Source organism: Cetorhinus maximus, chromosome 1 (genome assembly GCF_964194155.1).
Source record: "Cetorhinus maximus chromosome 1, sCetMax3.hap1.1, whole genome shotgun sequence".
In the NCBI taxonomy this organism is placed as follows: Eukaryota; Metazoa; Chordata; class Chondrichthyes; order Lamniformes; family Cetorhinidae; genus Cetorhinus; species Cetorhinus maximus.
Window position 1 is genome coordinate 77,677,276 of NC_135879.1, and position 24,922 is coordinate 77,702,197.

A 24,922-nucleotide genomic window follows, 5' to 3' on the forward strand; every position below is an offset into this window, starting at 1 on the left:
GTTCCTTGAACTCAGTACTATACTGGCAATCGGCTTTGAGGCAAAGGAACACTCTGGAGATGGTAATGAGATAGATAGACTAGTGTTAGTGATGAGCGTGTTACAATGTTAAAGATTGTTTTGGTGTCAGAACTGTATGGAGTGGAGGATGGGTGGACAGTTCTTTTTTTATGTCGTATACGTTTTTCTTTCAGAAGTTGTACTTCTATGGATTAAACACTTCGATACAATAACGATCCAATTAGACAAAATGATTTCACTGTATATTTTTCGTCCCAGGTGTGCACAGGTTTGACTTGCAAAAGAAACGCGTAATGCCGTACCCAATTTTATACACAGGATAAGTTGTACATGAATGCCTTTTTTCAGAACATCACTGAATCTTACAACCAGAGGTACTAGTCTTAAAACTGATATCCACACAGACTTTTAATAATAATTATTAATAATAGACAGTGTTAGAAACATACAAGTGTTGCAGTTAGTATATACATTCCCTCGCTTTTAAGCGGAAATAATCCTTCAAGCTTCCGCGTGACATGCTTTATTTTTATGTAACTTCAAAAACACTGGCGTGATATTACTAACAATTGCTTTTATAAAATTAATTTGACATTTCGATATATACACATCCGTTCCGCCAAACATTTCTTTTATTATCACAATGCTGAACTTAAAAATAACAAGCTTATATAGTATTAATAAAGGTGATATCCAGTCAAATAATCAGCATATTTCTGTTAACCATCAAACGTCCCTTTATCTGATGAAAAATATTTGCAAACGGGGTGTCAAGGGAGGAAATGTCACTTGCGCTTTTCCCTTAAATTAGAAAGTCGGCTCTGTGGGGTTTAGCTACACAGGTTCAGTGGTTTCGTCTGTAGTGCCCATTATATTTTAAATTATTTCTTGGAGTTCATCAGTCTGAGAAGTTTCGTCTTATTTTTCACACAGGCCTGTCTACAGCATATTGGCAGGCGCTCAAGTTAGACGCTGGGTTCTGAACACTGGCGTATCCGAAACTTGAATGCTGCTTGGCTTTGAGTCTAAGGCTGGCCAGGCTTGAATTGCAAGTGTCTCTGTAGACGTAAGGTGGGGTTGGCGGAGCATAGGGGCAGGTTGCTGATGGGACGGCGGAGTTTAGAGACGGATTGCTTAGGTTGTTCAAGTTATTGAGACTGTTAAGGCCGGAGCCTGGGACCCCGGTCACTGCAGAGGGGACCATGCTGGATGACATGCTCATGGATGAGATGGAATTGGGAGAGGAGAACATAGCTTGAGAGGACAGAGGATTCACGTTCATGGAGTTGAAGAAAGGGAAGCTTTTGGTGGAGAGCGAAGCCGATGTCAAGCCTTTGGCTGCCCAATTGTTGTAGGAATAGCCCGGGTACATGTCGTCGTAGGGTTGCATCAGACCATTGAACTGAGGTCCAAAGCCGCTTTTGCAAAGCTCCGCTTGTTGGTTCCGCTCCCGTTTCCTCCACTTGGCCCTGCGGTTTTTAAACCAGACCTGAAGGGAACACAACAACCTTGTTTTCAGAAACATGCAACATAATGAAAAAAAAAGGAAAATTCATCAGCACACATCTAAACCATCTGTGCATTTCCATAATAACAGATCCAGCACACATGAAACGGGTCCAATTCGAATTTTGCTCCAGCAAACATAAGCTTGTCCTTTTGGGACCTAATAAATCAGTCAGATAAATATGTGGGTTTTCACTTACTGAGGAAAGTCACAAACATTTGGTGTAATGGATATAGAAATAGGTCTTTTATTTCAAATATACCACAAGGCTAACCCATTGAGTACTTAAATAGGAAACATAACTTATGCAAAAACATAAACCATACCATTAATTTTAATGGGATATTTAATCGCTGAAGTTCCGAATAAATGAATCAGCGACTTTACAATGATGTTCTTCAGCAACACCTTTAGACAACCACTCAATATGGTGTCAGATATATTAAGAAGAATCTATATAACCGAGAGATTTGTCAACATATCTCATCAGCTTTTCGGAAGCACAAAAGAATCACCAAAGGTGGTGAAGGCGCTACCGTACATTTTTATTGGAAAACTGGTTCTTTGGTGTGCTTTATCTTGCTGTTGATTCCGTGTGAGAAGAAAAAATGAATGTGAAGTAAACTAAACAGCATGACACACATGAACCAAAATACAGTGAACAGAAATAATTCCACGGATATGTCTAAACTCTGTGGTTGCAATATAAAATGCTGTGATCCGAAGGCCTGCTGCTTCTCACATTGTTTGTCATCTGGAAGGTTTAGTGAATTAATAATTCAGACATAGCAGGGTAAGAACAGAAAGTGCAGTGTGAAAGTAATAAGTAAAATTCCATTCGCTATGTGTTGAAGGATGCATTAATGCGTTCGGAAACACACGCCTAATGGAAAACACATTACCCTTCAGTGCTGTGCTTTTCCAAGAAACAAAAGCAGTGCACAGTTCGAAATACATTGGAAATTGACTCAATACATCAGTCTCAAACATGCATATAGCCTAATTTTAATTTCGCAATTTTGGATTGCGCAATACACTACCTGTTTGACAGTCACACATACAGAAATACCAGTGTGACTTCAATAATAAAGATCCCGCACCGACACATGAATTTCACGGGTTTCCACTGAACTGCGAATCATAAATGATTGAGATACTTAGCACCAACTGTCAACTTTCTTTCTTTCTATCTATCTATCTATCTATCTATCTATCTATCTATCTATCTATCTATCTATCTATCTATCTATCTATCTATCTATCCATCCTTCTATCTATCTATCTATCTATCTATCTATCTATCTATCTATCTATCTATCTATCTATCTATCTATCTATCTATCTGTTTGTTGTCTATCTATCCATGATAGAAAATTGTTGGGGGCGCTGTGAAGCCTAATGAGCCACGTCAACCATAAGGAAAGTCCTCTTTTTCTCAGTTCTTGGAATCCACATTCAGCCAGCGAGACTTCTCAGCACGCAGCGACATTTGTGTATTGGGATGTGAACTCAGACAAATATCACAATGGCCTGTTACACGGCATTGTTTACACAACTGGTGTTCTACATTGACAAACTAATGTTAAACGGTATTTAGCAAGTTGGCACCGTATTCCAGCGTGAAATAAATTTTGCACTTTGGTTTCGAAGGAACAACATTACAGTGGAATTTTACACCGGGCAATATCTCAAGATAGGGTTCAAACTTTGCTTATCTCCCTATTTAATGGATGCTATCATGAGATAGCAGGAACATGTGATTGTGACAAGCTATTGTAGTCTATGTTGCTAAAGTAAATATTTCAAAGAAAGCTATCAATGCGCACAATTGCATCAATGATTCTATCCAGACAAAATTTAGTGTTGTGATTTGATTGAGGTCTCGTCTTCAAAAATTACTGACGATGCAAAATTATTAGTACAGTAATTTTCTTGCTAATAGGTAAGAGAATGCAACGAGAAAGCATTTTATGTTAACCTACCCGAACTCTAGCTTCAGTTAAATTGGTCCAAACTGCAATCTCTTCCCTCGTCGACATGTCTGGGTAGCGGTTTCTCTGGAAAGTTGCCTCCAGTTCTTGTAGCTGTTGACTGGTGAAATGAGTTCTCTGGCGCCTTTGTCTCTTTTTCTTTGACGGGTCGTCTGTATTCGTGTCATCGTTTTTGCTTTGCTGAATTTTATCTTTTTCTGGGGACAAAAAATGAGCAGTGATTTCCCAATTGGTTTATTTGGCTATTAAACAAACAGTGGGCTTACACACCTGAAAAAGGTAAGTCCAACGAGAAACAATGAAATATATATTTCACATATTGCGGATTTAAATTGTAGCACATCACGATTAAGTGACTAAATTGCCTTGTTTCACCTTTAAACGACAATAGTTTATTTTTGCGCATTGCTTTATACATTTAATTTGTACATTTGTAGAGATATATAACACTTACTTTGATAAAGAAACAGAAATGAAACATAATTTATTTCCGTGCCTGAATTTACACACAGCCAATGTTTTCTCAGAGTCTCTAAAAGACAAACAAGCTACTCACTTCATTGGCAAATGTAAAACATCTTTCCTTGCCCATAACGATTAAAGTACGAACAGACCCATTTCAGATTGTAATACATAAATTTAATAACCCTACTAGTATTTATACTAAACAAAAAATAAAAATGTATTGCACGCGTCCGTGGAGGTATAAATCGGAAACGGTGCGATTTGTAGATAGAGCATGTGCAGCACTGAATATATCATCTCGTACAAAATGACTAATTAAATGATTGCTGATGCCAAAACGCATTGCATTTTGTACTGAGATGCAATAAAGTTATGCCATAAAATAAGGAAGTGGCACCATGTCCGATTGGAGTGAAATCGATGCGCTGTTATATGGATGGAAAAGGCCTTACCTCCCGTGTCAGGGCTGGAGGTGTCCGATAAAGTGTGAACCTCGAGCCGGTGCTTGGGCTCGCTTGTTCGTACTGGTTGCAAACCCGAAGCCATGGCTAATGCTGTCTGATCCCGTACCAATTTATTGCCGCTGCTGCTGTTTCTAAGGTGGTCCAAAGTCAACGGATCTTTTGCACTGTTCATCTATAAACAAATACAAGCAGCCGGGCGATGTTTCCAAAGAGGATTAAATTTCCTCGCAGCCCACCTTACACTTAAAAAAAAGTCCAACGGGGAATGTAATGATTTAGGGGTGTGGTGATCCAGGAGCTGTCGTGCACAAACCTTCAATAAATAGTTGCACAGCTCTTCTTTAAATTGCGAGCTTCTTTCTTCATTAAAGCCCGTGCAAAAATGAAAGTGTGCCAGAGGAGGAGAAGAAGCAGTGGGGTTAGAATGAATGAATGATTCCGGGCTGACACTGTGTATGTGTGTGTCCGAGTGACAGGGATAGGTAGCTGCAGATAAGGATCCCCAGGCTGCCGCTGCTCCTGCCGCAAACGCGCTCCCTGTTCACCAGTGGCTTTAAGAGCGGAGCCGCCTCTGATAACCTCCACTGTTCCTCCTCCCCACCAGCCTCCGCCTTCCCGCTGTCACTCAAACTGATTGACCTTGCTCCCCGGCCCGTCAGCAGAACCGGAGGGCGGGGCTCCCGCCGAATGCCCGGACGTCACTGAACCTATCAGTGAGGCGGAGGCGATACCCGCCCTCCCTGCGTCTGTGACGTCACGGGCGCGTGAGGGCGCCAGGCGGGGGGATGCGCCCAGAATGCACCTGGAGAGCTGCCTGTTTCGTCAGTGAGGAGAGAGAGTGAGAAAGTGCGCGGGGAAAGCGCAGCATCGGTGATTTATAACCCCAAATAAGACACATTAAACCCTGTACACCTTGCTGTTTAATTTACTATCAATTTGCACAACTTTTTTAATCCCACTTTTAATGTCTCTTGATTATGGAAAATAATCTCACACCCGGGTTAACAATACCAGTTCACGATAATTGCCGATAGCTCCATGTATTAAACACAAATATTGCTTATTTTTCTTCGTATGCTGCGTAATCGTGGCTTGATCACTGTTTTTCAAAAAAAGTAAATATTTGGTGCAAATGAGTCAATTTGCCCCCCTCCTTAATGATTGCCCATGCCAAGCATACAGCAAACTTGCTCACGCTCCCTGATGGGCATTGTACTTTCAAAGAACTTGATTAAATAAAACAGCAGTCAGAGGGGGAACCTATCCCTCCCGACTACCATTTTACTGCTTGAGTAAGTTGCCAATGGATCGATTTATTCTCGATGTTTGGCACGACATAGGCTGGTAACATCAATAAAGAATTTTTAAAATCTTGAGTATCACTAATTTGGAAAATACACATATCGTTGGAATGTTGTAATAATTTATCTTTTCTTTGAAAGACGCATACAGCATTTAGCTGTTTTCTTGATATGCTATTAATATTGGCATAATTAATAAGACAACAATGTTTTACAGCTGCAATTGTAATCATTTCCTAATTCACGGATCTGCATCGTTATATCTTCATTGCGAAGCAATGTTAGCAATCATTCGCAAAGCAAAAAGAAACGAAATATAGATCTACAATTTAGATTATTGTATTTTCGTAGCTTGCATTGAAGTTGTAAGGTTGATTCCACGCATGGGTTGTCATACAAGGGCAATATCAATTTAAAGGATGAGCATTAAGCAGTGCCATTCTTCTTCATAACTAGCGCGATTTAGTGTGTAACGAGTAAGATTAAATGGTTAGGTTTATAAGGATTTTGGAAATACGCAGCAGGTTGGTTAGTACCTGAAGGACAAAGATAGGTTAACGTTTCTGGTATAACCCTTGATAGAATATCTTATTCTCGAGCTGACCAGCTTGTGATGTGTCGGTAGCATTTTGGCTTTGTATTTCAGATCCCCAACATGCTATTTAATTGCCAGTTTGCCATCTTTACTGTTCAAATAACATTTACAATAGACTTAAAGAAAGTGAACGACATGGAATCATTCTACAGCGAGTGATAGCGCCGAATACTTCAAATAAATAATGTCTACTTATCGTGGTACACGTTTAAAACCCAAGAGTTTAAGGTTTAAAACAACAAGAAATAAAATGAATATAAAATGCGCGTTTATTTTGCTTGCAATACGAGACATTTTAAAATATCATTCAGCATGGTGATTTTAAACACCCGAAATACGTCCTTTGATTTCAATTCTCCAACAAAAAAAGAAACGTTTTTGGATCCTAACAATGCTGCTTGTTAGAATTATTTAAAATTTGAGGGGACAAGAGCTGCTTAAACAAATATGAAAGCGTCATCTTAGATTTGGTCCAGTGGTAGGTAGTTCTTCAGGCATGTTAGATTCAATAAGCAAAACAGGTTTGCTTCCAGCTGCAAAATCTAAAGTCGGAAAGCCCTTTGCTGATTAACCTGGCCCGTGAATACTGGTGACGAGGCTAATAAGGGTGGATTTGTAGTGACACGGAGACTCTGACACTCCCGCTCTCAGTATCTCAATCCCCGTGTTTACCATTTCACCAAAGCTGCATAAAACACACACACACACACACACACAAACAGACTTGCAATAAATATTTGGATTCTCTTCCTGTCTGAAAGCTTATCATTAATCGGTATTCTCTTCGTTAGCTGTTTTTAAAGATCATCTATCCCTGAGATTTGGCAAAGGTTCTTCCCCGCAGAACTGCGCGAGTTACGATGGAGAGAACGCTCTTAAATTTGTAGTGGTTTTTAATCTGATAAGACTCTAATTTGCTTAAGTCTTTTAAATGGGCTTTAAACGGGTTCTGACAGTTTTCTTATTGAATTTCTTCTAATTCCCAAATGATCATAACGTACTGACGTAAAGCAAATATTTCCTTTCTCGGGTGCTGAATGTGACCTAGAAGGAAATGAACCAGTTCTCAGGCCGAGAACCTTTCTATAAACAGCACAACCTGGCGAGGGACTTAACATCGGATTATCATTACCTCCTTGACTTCAAGTGACTGTTAAAATTAATAACAAAATTAAGCTTGAGTTTGAGAGCAGTACAATGAAGGAGATCAAACTTAATGCAAATTTTAAGAAGTTTGTGGTTGTCGAGTTCTCGCTTTTATCCCACGTTTGAAGCGAGAAGGAAGATCTAAACTCAAATATTTTCGTTTATTTGTGTAAAACACGTTATTAAGAGACTTTGGGGCCAACATTCTTTCTCAGGCACTGCAAACCCGATTTGAGTTTCCTGCAATATCATTAAAGGATGTTAATTCCAATGAAATGGCCGTTATCATTTCATCGAGACGCCATGAACTTGGGAGACTTGCATTTTCCCAATTTCTTATCAATGCATTCGCGCAGAGCACAACGTCGGACCAGTAGAAGATGAATTACACGCTAGTTTTCTAAATCGCAGTAATCAATTAAATTATTGGTCGCCTTTAAAACAGCTAAACTGAAAGTAGGACAATTTTCTTTCAATTATGCACTTTTACTGAGTGTTTTCAGCCGTTTACAGCCGCTGTTGTGTATAGGGATGGAACTTCGACGTTTACAGACTGATTCTTAAAATGCGCATTGCATTAATCTTACAAGTAAACGTTGACGGACCTGGCAGCAGGTTCAGTTTCAAGGGATACACTTCAAGAAGTGGTTGTTTTGGGGAAAAAAAAATCCAGCATATTGATATTGAAATCTTAAAATGACGAGCGTGGGATGTTCGGCCATGTTTGGATATGCATGCAATCTATTCTCCATAACATCCATGGAGTCATACTGGCACCTGGTATAAAACTGAACTACCGAGATCAGAGTCTGTATTTAAAACATTCCAATGCCACTTGCACATTAAAAACAAGAAAACATCTGCAGTACTACAGAAGGCCATTAAACGTTACAGATTTCAAATGCCTGATTTAAGTCACTTGCAACCACCCTAGCATCTCCGTCCAGGACTAAAAACTTTTAGATGCACATTTAGTCTCAGCTGAAGGCGGACGTGCGTGAATCCTACTCGGTGTGCTTTATCCAGCCCCAGTCTGATCCAAAGGTGGGTATAATTTAGGAACATGCCAGTTCATACCTGCGAGTGAAATATTAATGGGTGAACCGAGCAAGCCCACGGCATTAACTGCAGCGCCTCAACTCCTTTCGTACTTATGGAGTAATTTCCCGGGTCAAGCCCTATTGCCTGAAGGACATCAACTACTTTCAACTCTGATTAGAAGTCTCGCTTATTTGTCAAGGCCAGTTAAGATTTGTGTATGTTTCAAACATCCTTTTTTCAAAAGGTCGGTTTCTACTCCAGATTGGGGCGGGTCAGTTGCGGGGTGCCCTTGGTAAGAATGCAATAGAAACGGCGGGTGTGGGAGGTGGTGTTACTGTTGTCACACAAACTATTACCACAATTATTGGTTTGCAACCTGGTTCACTGTTTACCTGCTCTCTTTCGTCTGCCCCTTCATCAACAGGCAAAGGGAAGTCCCGTGGATTTTGCATGCGCGACTGAGATGGACAGTAAAAGCTCGACCCGTTCGTTTGATTAAAGGTCTGCGAGTTTTTGTGGCAGAAAATTGGGGAGCTAACATTCAGCATTAGTTGCCATGGTTACCGTAAATCACATAAATCCAAAAAATACCGACCTATAATCTGAGCCGAAGCTTTGATTTCCCTGGTGCAATAATATTTAAAAAGGCTGTCAGCTGACAAAACAACCTTATTAATTTTCCACGGATAAGAAGTTAACGCCAGAGAGTTTTCATTTAAAAATGCGTGTCTTCAAACAGTCAGGCAAAATATGTATAAAATGGTACCATGTCTTTAAAATTTGTAATTCCGGCATTATAATAATAGAGCTTAGTGTGTTATTACCGAACGCATTATGTTTTGAAAGTATGTCAACACTTACTAAAATCTTATTTCTAATCGATATATATTAATTAATATAACTAAGTCAGAAAAATGATACCCGTTTTGTGTTGGGGTCTGTGTGCGTGTGAGAGAATTAGAGATGTAGTCTATCGAACATTACTGTGCCCAGCATCATAGATTGGATTCTGCACTTGACCATGTATTTGACAGCACAAGATGGCTATATCCAACAAAAATTGCTCTGGCGTTTAAGATTTTCTGATTTTTTTTTTTGGTCACACAATTTGAGGAAATCTAATGATTACTTTTGAAGATTGCACCTGGAAGGTGTCCATTTAAAGTGAATCATTTTGTTTCATTCGCTTCCTCTCTATCTAGAAACACAGCCAGATCATATCCTTTCCATGATGTCGACCGGAAAGCATGCCAAATCAAATGTCAGCTGTAACATCTTCTTTTCACAATCTACGCTGGCACCTGGAGTTACAATATATGTCTGTATCCAGGCATGTCTATTTTGTGCAAGAAAGCGCATATGGCAGCTTTGCAAAATTGCGCACAATACTAAAAATGTCATTAATTGATATAAGTATTTATTTTCCTGTGGGGTTATTTGGTAGTTCTAACACTTTTATAATAGAGATCTCAATGCAAGAGGGAGACCAGTGATCAACAAAACAATTTATATTTTTTAATAGTGCTTCTACTAAAATAAATGTTGCAAGGCACATCATATGCGTGCTATCAAAACAAAATTTGACACAGCCACATAAGGAGTTGTCAGGGACAATGATCAAAGAGGTAGGCCTTAAGGAGCGTCTTAAAGGAGGAAAGAGGCAGAGAGTTGGAGAGGTTCAGGGAGGCAATTAGAAAATGTAGGGTCTCAGCAGTTGCAGGCTTGTCCACCAATGAAGGAACAATGAAGGAGTGATTAACACTGCAGATACTTAAGCGGCCAGAATTGGGGGATTACAGAGATCGCAGCAATGGGGCTGGGGAAGGGCAGTTGTAGGGCTTGTGGATGTTACAGAGATATGGAGGGGAAAGGGTGTGAAGGGCTTTGAAATCAAGGCTGAGAATTTCATAGTTAAGACATACTTAACCAGGAGACAATGTAGATCAGTGACCATAAGAGTGACGGGTGAGCCAGATTGGTGCAAGAAAGGTCACAGTTAACAGAGTTTTGGATGACCTCAAGTTTACAGAGGGTAGAATGTAGGAGGCTAGCCAGGAGTGTGCTGAAATAGTCATGTATAGAAGTAACAGAGGCATGAATGAAGGATTCAGCAGTGTAACAGCTGAGGCAAGGGTGGAGTCAGCTGATGATATGGAGGTGGAAATTCATAGTCTTAGCAATGGCGTGGATACCTGGTAGGAAGCTCATCTCAGGGTAAAATATGACATCAAGGTTGTGAAGAGTCTTATTCAGTGTCAGACAATAGCCAAGGAAGTAATGCAGTTAGTAGCAATGGAACAGAGTTTGTGTTGGGAACCAAAGACAATGGCTTCTGTTCTCCCAATATTTGGTTGGAGGAAATTTCTCCCCATCTCATACTGGATGTTATACAAACAATTTGACAATTTAGACACAGTGGAGGGGTCCAGGGAGGTAATGGTGAGGTAGCGCTGGGTGTTGTCAGCCTATGTGTGGAAACTGATGCTGCATTTTTGGGTGATGTTACCAAGGGGTAAAATATGTATGAAAAATAGGAGGAAACCAAGGATAAATCCCAGAAATAGTGATGTGAGAACAGGAAGAGAAGGCAATGCTGGTGATTCTCTGGCTATGACTTGATAGATAAGGCTGGGACCAGGCAAGTGCAGTTCCATGCAGTTGGACAATGGTGCAGATGTATTGGAGGAGGATGGTAAGATCAACCACATCAAAGGCTGCTGGCAGTTTCAGAAGGACAGGAAGGATAGTTTACATTGTCATAGTCACATAAGGTGCTATTTGTGACTTTGATAAGGGTTATTTTGGTACTGTGGCAGGAGTGGAAACTTGATTGGAAGGAGTCAAAGTTGCAGTTCTGGGAAAGTTGGGCACAGGTTTGGGAGGTGACAACACATTCCAAGATTTTAGAAAGGAAACTGTGGTTGGAGATTGAGCTATTTGAATACTGAATATTTCATGAGAAAAATATGATTGAAAAACCAAGTCCCAAATATGAAACAGCTCTTCGTGCCGACACATAGAAGGGATCACAAAACTCTTCTCAAATAAACATCGTGGAGTTAAATAAAGTTAAATTAAAATGCACCTCTGATCCATCAGTTGCACGTTTATTATAAGGTTTTTAGGTATCGAATTAGGATGTTTGTAGTATTGTGACATGGTCTCTGGTTTTGGTTGTATTTGCACATATACATTAGAAGATTACTTCCAGAACTTGTAGTCTGTTAAGTGGATGAATTGGTGCTGTTTGGGTAGATTTGTGCTTGTTTTGCTGTCTTATACCTTGGGTTTGTTGTCTTTTTCCTATGTTGGATTACTGAGTATTCTCCAAGATGAAGAGCCATTAATTACCCATTCAGTCAATATTAGGAAGACGACAAAGCTTTTTACAAAGGATTAGGAAGATATCAAATTGTTCCATTAGTATATTCCTACTCACGAATAAGCTTTCATTATACATTTAGTTTTCCCTCGAGTCAATCTAACAACTGCTGCATATATTACACAGACTGTACAAAACAGATAGGCAGTAAACAGATCTTAAAAGGAAATAAACTTTCTTTCATTGATATTTAACAAATTTCTAGTTCCCGTCTCCATGACACCCTCCCCCGACCCTGCACCATCATTTACGCACCTAGTGAGGATTAGTAGTACAATAACACATTTCTATAGTACCCAATAACACATTTCTATAGTACAAGCACCACCTCACTCTTCATCTGAAACATGCTTCCAGAATTCTAGTTAAAAGATTCTCACAATGAACACTATTTAATAACATTTTATACACCAGAGTACGCAAATTGCTACTCCAGGTTAATGGATTTCCAAAGTGAACGAATAACCATTTCAAAGAGTTACAAGATAAATCGTAGCATGATTGTATATTCAGGAAAAACGAAATAATTTCAAATTGCTTGTGATTTATACAGCTATTTGTCAATAAAGAAATAAACCATGTCGAATTTTATTTTACATTAAGAATTATTTTACACGGGCCCGCAGGTAATAAATGCTACCGCATATAACATATGGGTTTCCAGGCATTACTTGGCATCGTCAATGCAATCTGATCATTTAAATTGTGTTGGACCAGCTGAATAGTAATGGTAAATTTGATCATAAACCCGTGTGTCATTTTTGTGTGCAATTATTTAAAGTGCTTACACAAAGTTCTTAAATGTAAAAAAAAATGACGCAGTACAGTGGACCAGTGTTGACTAAAACATTTCGACACAGCACATTTGTACACACACACAGTTAAATATACTGTGGAATAAATAAACCCCTCAAAATAAACTTGTGTATGTAATCAAATTGAAAACACAGATAACATGTTAAAATATATGCACCCGAAATTTGCAGTTGAAATGGATGCCGCAGAATATTACAGCAATTTGTTTTTTTTTGTACCGTTTTATTTCCAGACTGACTGCCCATGTAGTATCATGCATATTTGTAAATTAGTGAACTAAGTGCATTTGGTACGCAGGTCCGATGAAGGACTATGTTACAAACAGAAAACTGAATATAATCTGGGCCAAATTGATAGATGAATGCAGATTATACTCCGTTGTTACCGTTAAAAAGTACTGTTCTGAACACAAGTGATATTTTCAATTTAAGGTCATGGATTAGAGCGCAGAAACTAATTTACTTGCACATCTTTATATCTTAAACTGAAAAAATAATCAGTTTAAACCTATTTTTGTAGATTACAGGACAATGTCCAATCGTCGCATCTAGCAATGCACATCAAGACAACCGCAGCACATCAAAAAATACTAACGAAATGTGAAGAATGCCATTTTATGTGACAGAAAAAGGCTTTTGTAAAGTCAATAAATTTTCTTCAGCCGAGCGCTTTGTTTCGAAATATGAGATTCGCGAAGATAAAGTCTTTTTCAAAGTAGCATAATTGGTTCGTATTCATATCAAAGCGTACTTTTAAAAATATCGGAAATTGCACGCGTACAGATAATTTGCATCTTTTAACGTAGGTAAAATATACAGAGTTTTAAAAAAACAAAAACGATACAGCCAAATAGAGAAATAATGTTCAATATTATATTATCTGTTGTTTTATGAATGGATTTACTGTTTAGTGAATATAATTTTTTCAGGTAAATCCAGGAGAAAGAAAAATATTTTTTCTCAAATGACTTCGATTTAAAATTGAATTTGGTTTGTTGCTTGTAGGGAATATAGAAAAAGCAAGGGTTCACATGGCAAGCAGAACTCCTTCAGGACTGATACACTTTGACTTTTGTACAGTAGAGGCCGCTCTAACACAAATTTTAGAGTAACCGCTGTATTTTTTAAAAAGATTTCTTTCAGTTTGGTTAGAGGATGTAGTGGAATTCTGTTGTAAGGTTGAATGTAGTGAATGATGTAACGCACATCATTATCCCTTCGATCTGATCATGTAAATATTTCAAGACTTTATTATTTTTGTTTTTATCAAGACTTTATATTCGGAGAGTTTAATATACAGGAGACGATTTTGTTTGCCTACCATGCGAGTCGAGGTGATGCCTCAGGAATTTACTGTCTTTTCTACTGTTTCCAGCTTCCGTTGCAGAACTTAAATCAGATTTTCGAATTTCTGTGTCTTTCGTAAATAAATACTCCACAGCAGAGGGCTGCGAGGCTGAGAGGGAAACAGAGAAACGAAGCTCACATGACTTATTAATTGTAAGGCACGTAAATAAAATGCAATAGGAAGTTCTGTTAGGCCTTCTGATTATCTGCTTTCCCTAGTTTAGATTGTTCCGTTCGTTCTCTACGTCCCTTCTCAGATATTCATGTTTTACATTTTAAAATTTACCAGAAATCGTCAAGAGTACCGTCAAGCAGCCCTCGCACAATACATGTTTAATACTAGCAGCAAGGTTATTACATAATTCAGATTCTAGCTAACCTTTTGGGTAGGCGGCACTAATCGGAGGATAAGAAAGTACACGGTCAGGTTTAGAGACTTGTGTGTTTAAACTATAACCTTTACTTTCGATATGTTTTCTGTTTGGGCTTTTCAAATTACATTGTCTTTTAAGGCAAACATTTTTGTCGAATCATTCTTATGGGGTTGTGTGAATAAAGTGACAACACTTGATTGAAAAGGAGCATTTCCTCCTTTTTTCCCATATGGTCTGATTCTGGCATATCTGCATGGCATTCGGTCCCTCTTTTTGGTGCACTGAAGAAATTGCACCGTCCCTGCTTGCTGCTGCATAAGGACTGAATTTTCAAGGTTACAAAAAAAAAACACAGGCATGTCTGTGTATTCACTTCTCAGTACTGGAGTTAATTAAACGTTCCTCATGGCCCACCGAGCTCCAGCTCTCTCCTTTGCTGCCTACTTAATTAATGTCAGCCATGACATCATCAACAGGCGTCACCCACAAAACTGTCCTGTACCTTGGAGACTGTGCAATTTCACAGCTATAATGGTTATATACTTTAAAGCATCTTATCGACGTTTAATCCAAAAGCATACATTTGTTACTTATTAAAACCTATGATTCTACACTTGCATTAACATCTTTTTGCTCTAAGTAAGCACTGCAGTGATGTTTATTATTATTTTTTTTTGCTGCTTCGGGGAACTGAGCGTCATTGCTCAGAGCTGAAACTTGCTTCAAAATATAATTTTAGTCGGTCACAGCCAAAGTGAAAATATCTCCCGTGGATGTTGGTATTAGACGGTGTGTCAAGGAGAAATAAGCTCCAGTGGCTGAACACAGGAATCAATTGCGTCTAATTCAGCCTCCATGTGTGTCAGTTATACATAGGTTCAAGTTTCGACAAAAGTATTAATCGACCCTGTATTGCTGTTTTAAGAAAAAGAAGCCTTTACTCACATAATTCGACGCAATGCTTACGGCAGTTGGAATCCATAATATCGCCAGTCAATGGTTTATCTAGAGAGAGTTGCACAAGATTTACTGTCAGAACCAATGTAACACTGCTAACCATGGAGGCAAATATTGCTATTATTGCTATAATTGCAGTAATATGAAAAATGCAGCGTCATGATATGGAAAGGGACAATCTGGGCAAAAAAAGGAAACTAATAACCAATATTCAGAACTATGAACAGAAAACCACAATAGATAATTTGGACTGCAGCATTTGTATTCTCTATTTTAGCAGCGGCTGGTTTATAACGAGTGCAGTTATTTGAATTCCCAAAACATCAGGTTATAAATACGCATCCTTTGTTCAATCTGTTTTACACATTTCTGATGTGCATTTCATTAAAATTAGAAAACCATCAATGTGGTCTTCATTAATACACAGGAAAGGCGAATTGAAAAGCTGATCATAATTCAAATATCTTATGCTGTCATTGTGAATCGTGTTTTTGCTTAACCTTGAGCTGGATTTAAAATGTACCAGAGAACAGCAATTTTACAGCACTTTCTACAAGAAATGCGGGTTCTTGGCAACCGATGTCCCGTGATCAATCTCATCCCAAATCCGAGCGATTTCACACGATTTAATCTGTTTCTTGTTTTCTAAACTATAGGCGCAGGCACGGCCACAAGTGCCAAAGTGCGACAGTTTGCCTGCTGGATATTTAGTGATTCCGCAGTAAAGTCACAGGATTAGTGTCTGATTGAGATGTCTGTCGGTGGGATATTACAAAATTCATTATCAGAGCGGTGGACTAACTCGATATGAAGTAACACAGATGGGATTTTATTAGTCCAGGCTTCAAATGTTTGCTTATGATAATTTAAAAAAATTTGCATGTCATCATCATGGTAATCGTTTTTTTTGCTGCTTTTCAAATCTATCTGGAACTAAACTATCTCCCTTGCAACAGTGCTGGCTTTGCTACGCTGTAGAGTAGGAATAATTTGCCAAATATTCAGACAAGGGCACCGAAATGAGAGTCTTCCGATAGATTTTCAGTGTAATTCTATGTATTTTCACGCAATTATTTTTGTTTTTCCAACAAATTAAATTCGATGTTAATAATTAGTGCATCACTTTGTGCCCGAGCGACTGAATAAATTAGTCTTGGCTGCACAAACTATATTATACATCAAATACAATTTGATAAAGTAGTAAAGATCATTGAGCCATATGGTAATGACATGACGCACAATTATTGTAACTAGCATTTTAAGTGGCGGAATAAAATGTAACCATATGTACTTTCCAATTACTTTAAAAAATAGTGTTACTTCAAATGTCATTGCATGCTGACCAGAAGAAATGTTATTTCTTGTTTTCTTCCCCACCGGTATTCATTTTATTTAATCTTTCGTAATGTCCAGTGAATAAGACAGCAGAACTGAGGTTTCTGAATCACAACACCTACCTCTCACTCGCGAGTCATTGCAAAATGCGCACCTTACGGCTCTAATGTTAAAAAAAAAATACCCAGAGCCGCCATAAAGCTTAATCATCCGCAGTACATGAACCTTCGATATCCCCCCTGTGCAAATTTGATTGTCCCCACACTATTTAAATCTAAACAAGCTTCAGTGTGCGAGGTCCAGCAGGCGTGTGCGTTTTTGTTGAAATCTTCGACATATTTTCATATTTCCGGATGAAAAATCCACATCAGCCTGGCCCTGATATTAGAGAATTGGTGGCATTGCGAGTAACGGTCTCGCTGTTCTGTTAGTGTGCAAGTCAGGTTGCAAATAACATTTCAATCAATTGCTACCTACTGGGTTTTTTTTTGCGTTTCATTGCTTTCATTTGTCAGATTCAACATAAAACTGAAATCAGGTGAGAGCGAAGGTGAAGTACCATGCAATAAAAAAATCCAGCTTATAAGTCATTAAAAAATATACCGTAATGGTTAAGAAAGCTTACATGTAGTTTATGAACTGATCTACCTCACTAGCGATTGCAATTGAAAAAATATTTAATGCCATGAACGCACATTTCGCGGACACGCGCACAAACAAGCAAAATGCACCTTGCAAAGTTACTTTTCTTTACCAAAGCAATAACACGCAACCGACTTCGAAGTCGGCCAAAGTTCTTAGTGCAGTTACTACTGGAATAACCAGGCCCACCTTACACTTGGCCGCGAACAGGCACGCAGGCCTGTGCACCGTGACCCTAAAGCTGCTATCGTGTAGCTGTTCCTGGTCTGTGAAGTTGCCAAAACTTTCTCGCTTTCTTCACGAAAACCAAATGACAAGAGAGCACTCAGCAAGAGGGCCGCTGAAACTTACCGACAACTGCCACTGGGGGACGGGGTAGTAGTTGAAAGAAAAGTGCATCTTTTTTTTAAAAAAACGGCACTCTTCGTCCTCCCTCTCCTTTACTGTAACAGTACAGAGGCAGGATCCGCAGCAAAATGAAACCGTAGAACTAATCACTTAGTTGATTGTGCGAAGAAATGGAAAGCAGTAAAATGGTGATCGCAGTTACAAATCACACACACGGGGCTCTGGGAAAGTGGAACGAATTCTCAGACTTGCATTATCTCACATCTAAAGAAGGATGACTCGACTTACCAGACAGGAGCTGAGTGTTATTTTGTGTGTGTGTGTAGTTCTCGTTGGTTTTGTAACAGTCCTACGGACAGCAGATGCAAGCTTGAAAGATTATACAAAATGAAATCTACTAACGCTTCCGCTTGGACTCCTTGTGTTTCTCTCTCTCTCCCCCTTCCTTTCTCTCTAGATTCTTTAGGATCTGTTTCTCTGTCTATTTTAGAAAGACGTGACGTCAGGAAAGATTCCAATATATCACAGGGAGAGAGAGAAAGCGCGAGAGGGAGGGAGAGGAATAGAGAAATGAGTCTTTTAAGAGTGGGACTGAGCCTTTGGGAGTTTAGACTTAAATCCCCAAAAGAGCAAGCCACTCCGTTGTCATCAGATTTCACTTTTAAAGAAAGGCACAATGAACAAAAAAAAACCCTTCTGGGCAAATGATCTATTTGGCTGTACAATACACAGGCCATTTAAACTCTACCTGCAAACACGTTTGGACATCTAAGTTATTTTTAGTGCAAAAGTGCCGAAGAGGGAAGCTTCCAACGGTTTCTATTGGTAGTAATTTAATCTGAGGTGACACATATCTTGGTAGAATAGGTTTTAAAAAATGTGCCGCACTTTACTTGCAATGTACGTCCAGTCCCGCATTATACGGCCAACTAATTGCGGTCGCGTAATTTGATTTATCCATTGCAATTTCCAAAAAAGTGTAACACAGCCATGTTTACCGTAACAACGATACGGCGTAAGATGAATCTAACTTTGGAATGAGTTGGAGTGCATGTTCTTTTGCGAAGCCCAATAGTAATGACTGTGGCAAAGTTCGCATTTACCTCGCCTGCCACGTAGATTTTTCGACCACGGGTTCTGTGTGCATGTTGACTTGGTCTGGCAGTAAATACAAATGATTGACAATCCCAACATTAGGATGCGGGTGAAGTATACATCTTGGCCAGGTACAATTTTCTTTCAGCGGCTGGGAGGTGATGGGCAGAATATTTACTTTATGAATGATGCAGTTGCTATAAATGGGTCAAAACTGCGTGTGGAATGTCGTAACTCGTCTGTATGTTACAAAGATTTAAAAAAAAGTGGGGGGGCGGGGGGGGGGGGGGTGGGGGTGCGAATATTTATTTTTTCATGGTTTGTCTGAAGAACGAATTTTACCAGAAGTTTAGACGAATTTAATTACCGTTAGTATTTTCCACCAGGGCTATGGAACATTAAAAAAAAACACCATGTTCTAGCATCTCTCCGGGAACCGCACAGATGTAATGAAGGAGGTTCTACTGATAGCGAGGATGTTTGAAATGCTTAGAAAAAAAAACAAAATGTGAATGGCATACACTTTTGAAGCATTTTCGATTAAACCAAAAGGAACAAAAAATAAGTCCTTTCAATTAATTAGATTAATTACAAAATGCCTAGTTACATCAAGATGTACAGCAGCCACAGGGTCTGACAATCTTGGTAATCTCTTTTTTCTCGCTCTCTCACTGACCAGCTATCCCGCCATTCTGCCATACGTGTTTAATTCGATTCGCCGGTGCAGCTTAAGTGAGCATCTGTTGTAAAATGCAAATGTACTACAGAGAAACATAAGATACAGAATGCTTCTCATTCGGATCTCGAGTGTGTCGAAGGAGCTATACATACGTTTCGCCGCCTTAATCCGTCTTTTACATTTTTAGTCATACCCCCATTAAGCAACTAATTAATGCCTTTAATCACCAGGGGATAAAACATTAGACAGGCCGCTGGAGGAAAGGGGATTTCTGGTAAAGCTAGACATCCTAACATAATTAGGGGCACTAAAATAGTGGTGCTTTATCCACCCTTTTCACATGTGTACTGCTGCCATTTTCTAGATGTGTAAAACAAGAACTAGCTGATATAAAAGGGTCTTCATTCTACATGCAACTAGAAATACTGTTAAGCCACCGGGGTTGTTCGTTTCAGTTTTTTATAGTCATCTCCCCCAACCCCCACCCCCACACTACACCCCCCCCTCCCCCTCCACCCCCCCCCACCCTCCACAGCCACCACCACCCAGAGTTAAATACGCTTATATTTATGGATATGTTATGTTAAGTAAGAGCCGCCTCAGTGTCTGTTAAGCACAAATTGCAGAAAATAGTAACTTTCTGGGATTAAGGTTCGTACTGAAGCTAAATCCGCCTGCATTTTCATGGATCTCACGGTTTTACATTGATGGACATTTCAACTTCTGAAGCAAATTCCATTAAAATCCAATGGAATAATCATTGTAGCCAACACAATCCGGCACTTCCATAACCCCGCAAAAAAATTTGTTGAAGGCGTCAATAAATGATCGCACATCAAACCCCGACTTCTGCAGCACCCTATCTAAATGGTCCTTTCGATTCATCTTGGGATTCTCAATGTAGAATTCGAGAGAGAAAGCTTTCTTCGGATACACAGTTTCTGCTAACTTGTAGTAAATCATTTCAAACAGGATAATAAAGCTCAGGTTCAAAATTATTCTTCCGGAACGCCCTCCGTTTACACAACGGAAACCCGAGCCTGTCAAGTACATCCGTACACAGCATAATTCATTTATGTTTTAAACTAGCATAATTACAGATTGATCTATTTAGAACCTAGCACCTTTTACACCTTACAAGGATGCTCAGCATTATTGGCTTGGCGCCAAGTTGCAGAATTATAAAAAAAAGGACTCTGGAGGACCGCATGTAATGTGCATTTTCTGTTAATTGAGGATTTACCTTCATCAGGAGACTCCAGAAGCGCTTCTTTCTCAGGGAGAAAGTGCAGAGGAATCCGCCAACTTCAGAAAAAGGCTAGGGATGTGAGATGTGTAGCCTCGAGGGTAGCGATCAAACCCTTTCATTTGAAGGAGTTATCGATTTGCTGTGTTGTCATCTTTGGCGACGCAAAGGACACTTGAAAAGAATTTCTGATAGGACTCTCCGAGGAACGAGGTGACCCGAGCGTCTCACGAAATTCTTAATTACCATATCAACTACTCAAAACATGCATCTTCTGACAGGGATGGAGCTAGAAGCTATCAATCAATGTCCTGTCTTCTATCATACAAATGAAACTTTATATTCTTTTGCATTTGACAGGTTTCAGCAGATGTACATTATATGTCAGTCACCATGTTGGCAACTCGTGTGTGTGTGCGCGCCTCTATCCTCCAGCCCAGTCTCTATAATTGCACTATTGTCATTTTCTCGAACTGCACTAATTGGGATGGACCATGAACTAATGGAAATTCATGTAAATCTTCCGAGCAGCCTGCTGTGGAGCAGCGATTTACTTTATTTGAATGTAAACCCTCTTCCTGACAGATTAATGAAATATAGAACGCCTGTGAATCCAGAATTGATGGGAGTTATTTCTGTTCCATGTAGAATAACAAGCAATCCTCTTTGTACTGCACAGATAACACATAAGGCGGCGGCTGGTCGCACATAACTTTGTCCCTATTAGAATAACATGAACATCTAATTGTAATTTCTTCATGAACGACCAAGCTTTGGTTGCAAAGAACAGGATTAGGATATTTGGATATAACGCCATACCTCTGTTCAATGCACACTGCACGCACATTATCATGGTAGAATGATAATATGTCAATGAATGGATTGATTTTATGGCCTGTTACAGGTTAACAGAGATGAAGTAATCAAGGGAAGGGAAGTATATGAGCTTTCGCTGAACACTCTTTCACGATTGCCTTGTACCTGGCTAAGACTATTTGAAACTTTAACCGCATGAATCGTTTAATTTGAAAGCAAGTAGAGAAAATGGTTGTAAAAATACATACGGAGAGACTACCTCTGGCAACCGGTCCGCTCTTAGAATATGAGGTAACTGTACATCTTTGGTGGCAGAACAAACGTGGGTTACATGCAATGTACGCCATCCATTATCGAACTGAAAGCTTTCAATGAAACGTTGTAAACTTGAGAATTCAAACCACAGCAGGCTGCTCCAGTCTAAATTCTACAGAGTAACTTTTATGGGCTGGTAAGAATATTGTTCCCGTTCCAGCAGTATTACTGTCATCTTTGATTGATTTTTTTTTGGAATGTGCCAAGGTAGATTGATTTTTGCTGTTTTTAATGAGAGGCGCTTACAACCTAATAACACTGAAATATACACATACACGTGTACAGAGTTTGTTTTTGTGGTTTAAAGGTGGAAAGAAGTAAAACTTTCAGTAACTGATGCGAACGTGGCTAGCCCACCACCAACCATCCCCACCCCCGTTTAATAGTTGTAGAAACGGAATAGCGAGCACAATACGGGGTGATTTCGCTGTTTGATTCAGCTGAATGTTTAATTCAGTGAGTGTTAGGATATGTAATTTCATAAAACTGAGGCAGTTAAAAGGTCGGTAATTTCGAATTCTTGGTCTTTAGGTTATAAGTCATTCATCCCAAACGATGCTTGCCCTGTTGGGGGCCTTTCTAACAACGTTTCGAACGCAATACTCTCTGATGCGTGGAATTAAACCTTTATCGTCTTTGGATGCACTCTAATTAACATTTGTATAGATCCGGATTCTGGGCTAAGTCACTTCCAGCATAATTTCAATTTAACTGAAATCATATAGTCAAAAAAAACCCTCTGAAAAAGATTATTGGGAACATAGTTTGTCCTTACTATGCAGGTTTCTCCAGACTGGGCATTATTTTGTTATATAACCCAAAATACACCCAATTATATCGATCGTTTCAACTGACGTTGGACAGTTCATATCAGCAATTTATTTTTTTAAATAAAATAAATTATTTAAAGCTTTAAAATGTTCTTTCATCTTTGTTCCATGTCCCTTGTAAAGTAGTATACAGGCCTTTAAATATTTAATTCGGAATAATACTCATGCTGATTCACCAGTTGGATTAGCTATTGTTTTATATTCGCGATTTTACCTGCCGTAGTCGCATTAATGTTTAATATAACAACATTTTGGAAAAAAACTCCGAATAAAATAGAATTTAACATTCATTCTGAAAGCTCAACGTGGACCGAGGAGCAGCTACCTGCCTCCTTACAATTCTGCACGCAGGTTTACCTTGCAGTATGCTACCAGACATTTCAAAAGACGGAAATAAATCCCACCTGAAGAACGACGCAGTTGTTATAATAATGTGCCTCTCATATTTTGTCAAGGAAACACTTTTACATAATCATACCTCATTTGGCTAGACATACATCGTGCACCACGTGATCACTTTGTTCATAGGAACATCGAAAAGGGCCAGGGGAGGGCCATATTTGGGGAAACCAGATAAATTGGTCAGTTAGAAATTATTATTTTGAAGTAGAGATTAAACAGTTGTAAAATGTCACGTGTGTTAGTTTAAATCTTTGAATTTACATTCCTATTTCTCAAGTACTCTTTATTTCAGCTCCTACAAGATGAACTGATGAACAGCACTGTTGTCCAATCCAGTTCTCCAATACCTTTCTACGGGGCAGATAAATAGAGGTTATCTGCTCACAAGTGGACAGAGGTTATTCAGGGATGTCACCTTGTATTGAATGGGACGGCAACAATAGGCATTTGAGCACTGCGCGAACCCATTTCGTGGGCATTTCAATGTTGACATCAGCTCGGTTCTCAACCTTATCATAACACATATTGCTAAACTTTTAACTTAATAAATAACAAGGTTTAACGATAGACACAAAAATAAGAACAATTCACGCTAACTTCATTTACTGCAGGGTGAGAGAGGCCATTGAAACACTTAAGAATCGACGAGAATACAAATCTGATGGGAAATAAAAATGATTAATATAATTTTAGCGAAGCTTTATAACATGGGTACCACGTTTGTTTAAGTATTGACAGTACACCGAAATATTTGATTAAAACATTTTTCTTCCTTCGTGTACTCGCAAATAAAGAACGGAAACCGTCCCATGTCATTTCACCGTTGGCGAGAAACCTGTCTTCGTGACATTTCACATAAATGGAAGCATTTCACAAGTTATATCAGAAACGTTTGTATCAACAACTTCTCCTCTCAGTATAGGATGTGGTAAACATCGGAAGTCCAGTACAGGGGGTATGTCCATTTATATACAATTCTCATACTCGCCCAGTTCTTGCACGTTGTGTTAGCTGTGGTACGTTTGGTAGCATTCTTGCCTCTGAATCAGCAGGGTGTGGACTCAAGCGTTATTCTAGGACTTGAACCTAAAAAAAACCGCTCCAGTGCAGCACTGAGGGAGTGCTGTCTTGTCAGAGGTGTTGGTTTTTGGGTGAGATGTTAAGTCAACTTCCTATCTCTCTTCACAGATGGATATAAAAGATCCCACGGCACTATTTCGCAGAAGAGTTATATTTATACATTTATGTTTAACAATATTTATCTCTTAATAAACGTCACAGAAACAGATTATCTGGTCATTACCACATTACTGTTTATGGTACCTTGTGCGCAAATAAGCTTCTGTGTTTTCTTACAGTACAGCAGTGACTACGCTTCAAAAGTACTTTGGCTGGAAAGCTTTGGGATGTCCTGAGATCGTGAAAGACGCTACATAAATGCAAGTTTTTATTGGCCCTTCACTCTGAAGCAGTCATGAGTAATAACAAATCATTCACTATCATATTATTGACATATCAGCAGGCTCTATAACTGTAGGAGAGGGCATGTTTGGTGTTGGACTCCACCATTGGGTAAGAACAGCACCAATTGGCCACTGAGAATTAAGTGGTCTTCCAGGCCATGCCGTTGAGTAGAAAAACGACTGATAGATTTTTGTGACATGGGAGGACTTTGCAAGACTTTAGTTATTTAATTAAAACAAACTATGTTTAAGTTTCCATTTATTGCTAAATTGCACTTCAACTGCGTTCATAGCTTCAGCATAACTCTTCCAGTAAATGCAGGTCAGTCAGGAATCAGCTGCATA

At 39.1% G+C, this 24,922-nt stretch overlaps 1 protein-coding gene across 11 annotated transcripts; it reads right to left on the reverse strand.

Moving 5' to 3' along the window:
- Positions 1 to 411: 411 nt before the first annotated feature.
- On the reverse strand, positions 412 to 23,119 carry pitx2 (paired-like homeodomain 2). Of its 11 annotated transcripts, none has more exons than XM_078542761.1 (5): positions 23,070 to 23,119; positions 15,395 to 15,454; positions 14,050 to 14,184; positions 3,511 to 3,716; positions 412 to 1,510 (listed from the first exon to the last, which is right to left on the reverse strand). In XM_078542761.1, exons 1-5 carry the CDS (start codon positions 23,089 to 23,091, stop codon positions 947 to 949), a joined length of 987 nt encoding a protein of 328 aa, XP_078398887.1. In that variant the 5' UTR covers positions 23,092 to 23,119; the 3' UTR covers positions 412 to 946. The 11 variants fall into 11 exon arrangements, with proteins under 11 accessions (XP_078398887.1, XP_078398940.1, XP_078398924.1 ...); XM_078542814.1 differs by lacking the exon at positions 23,070 to 23,119 and adding an exon at positions 20,749 to 20,868; XM_078542798.1 differs by lacking the exon at positions 23,070 to 23,119 and adding an exon at positions 19,194 to 19,215.
- Between the last annotated feature and the right edge of the window lie 1,803 nt (positions 23,120 to 24,922).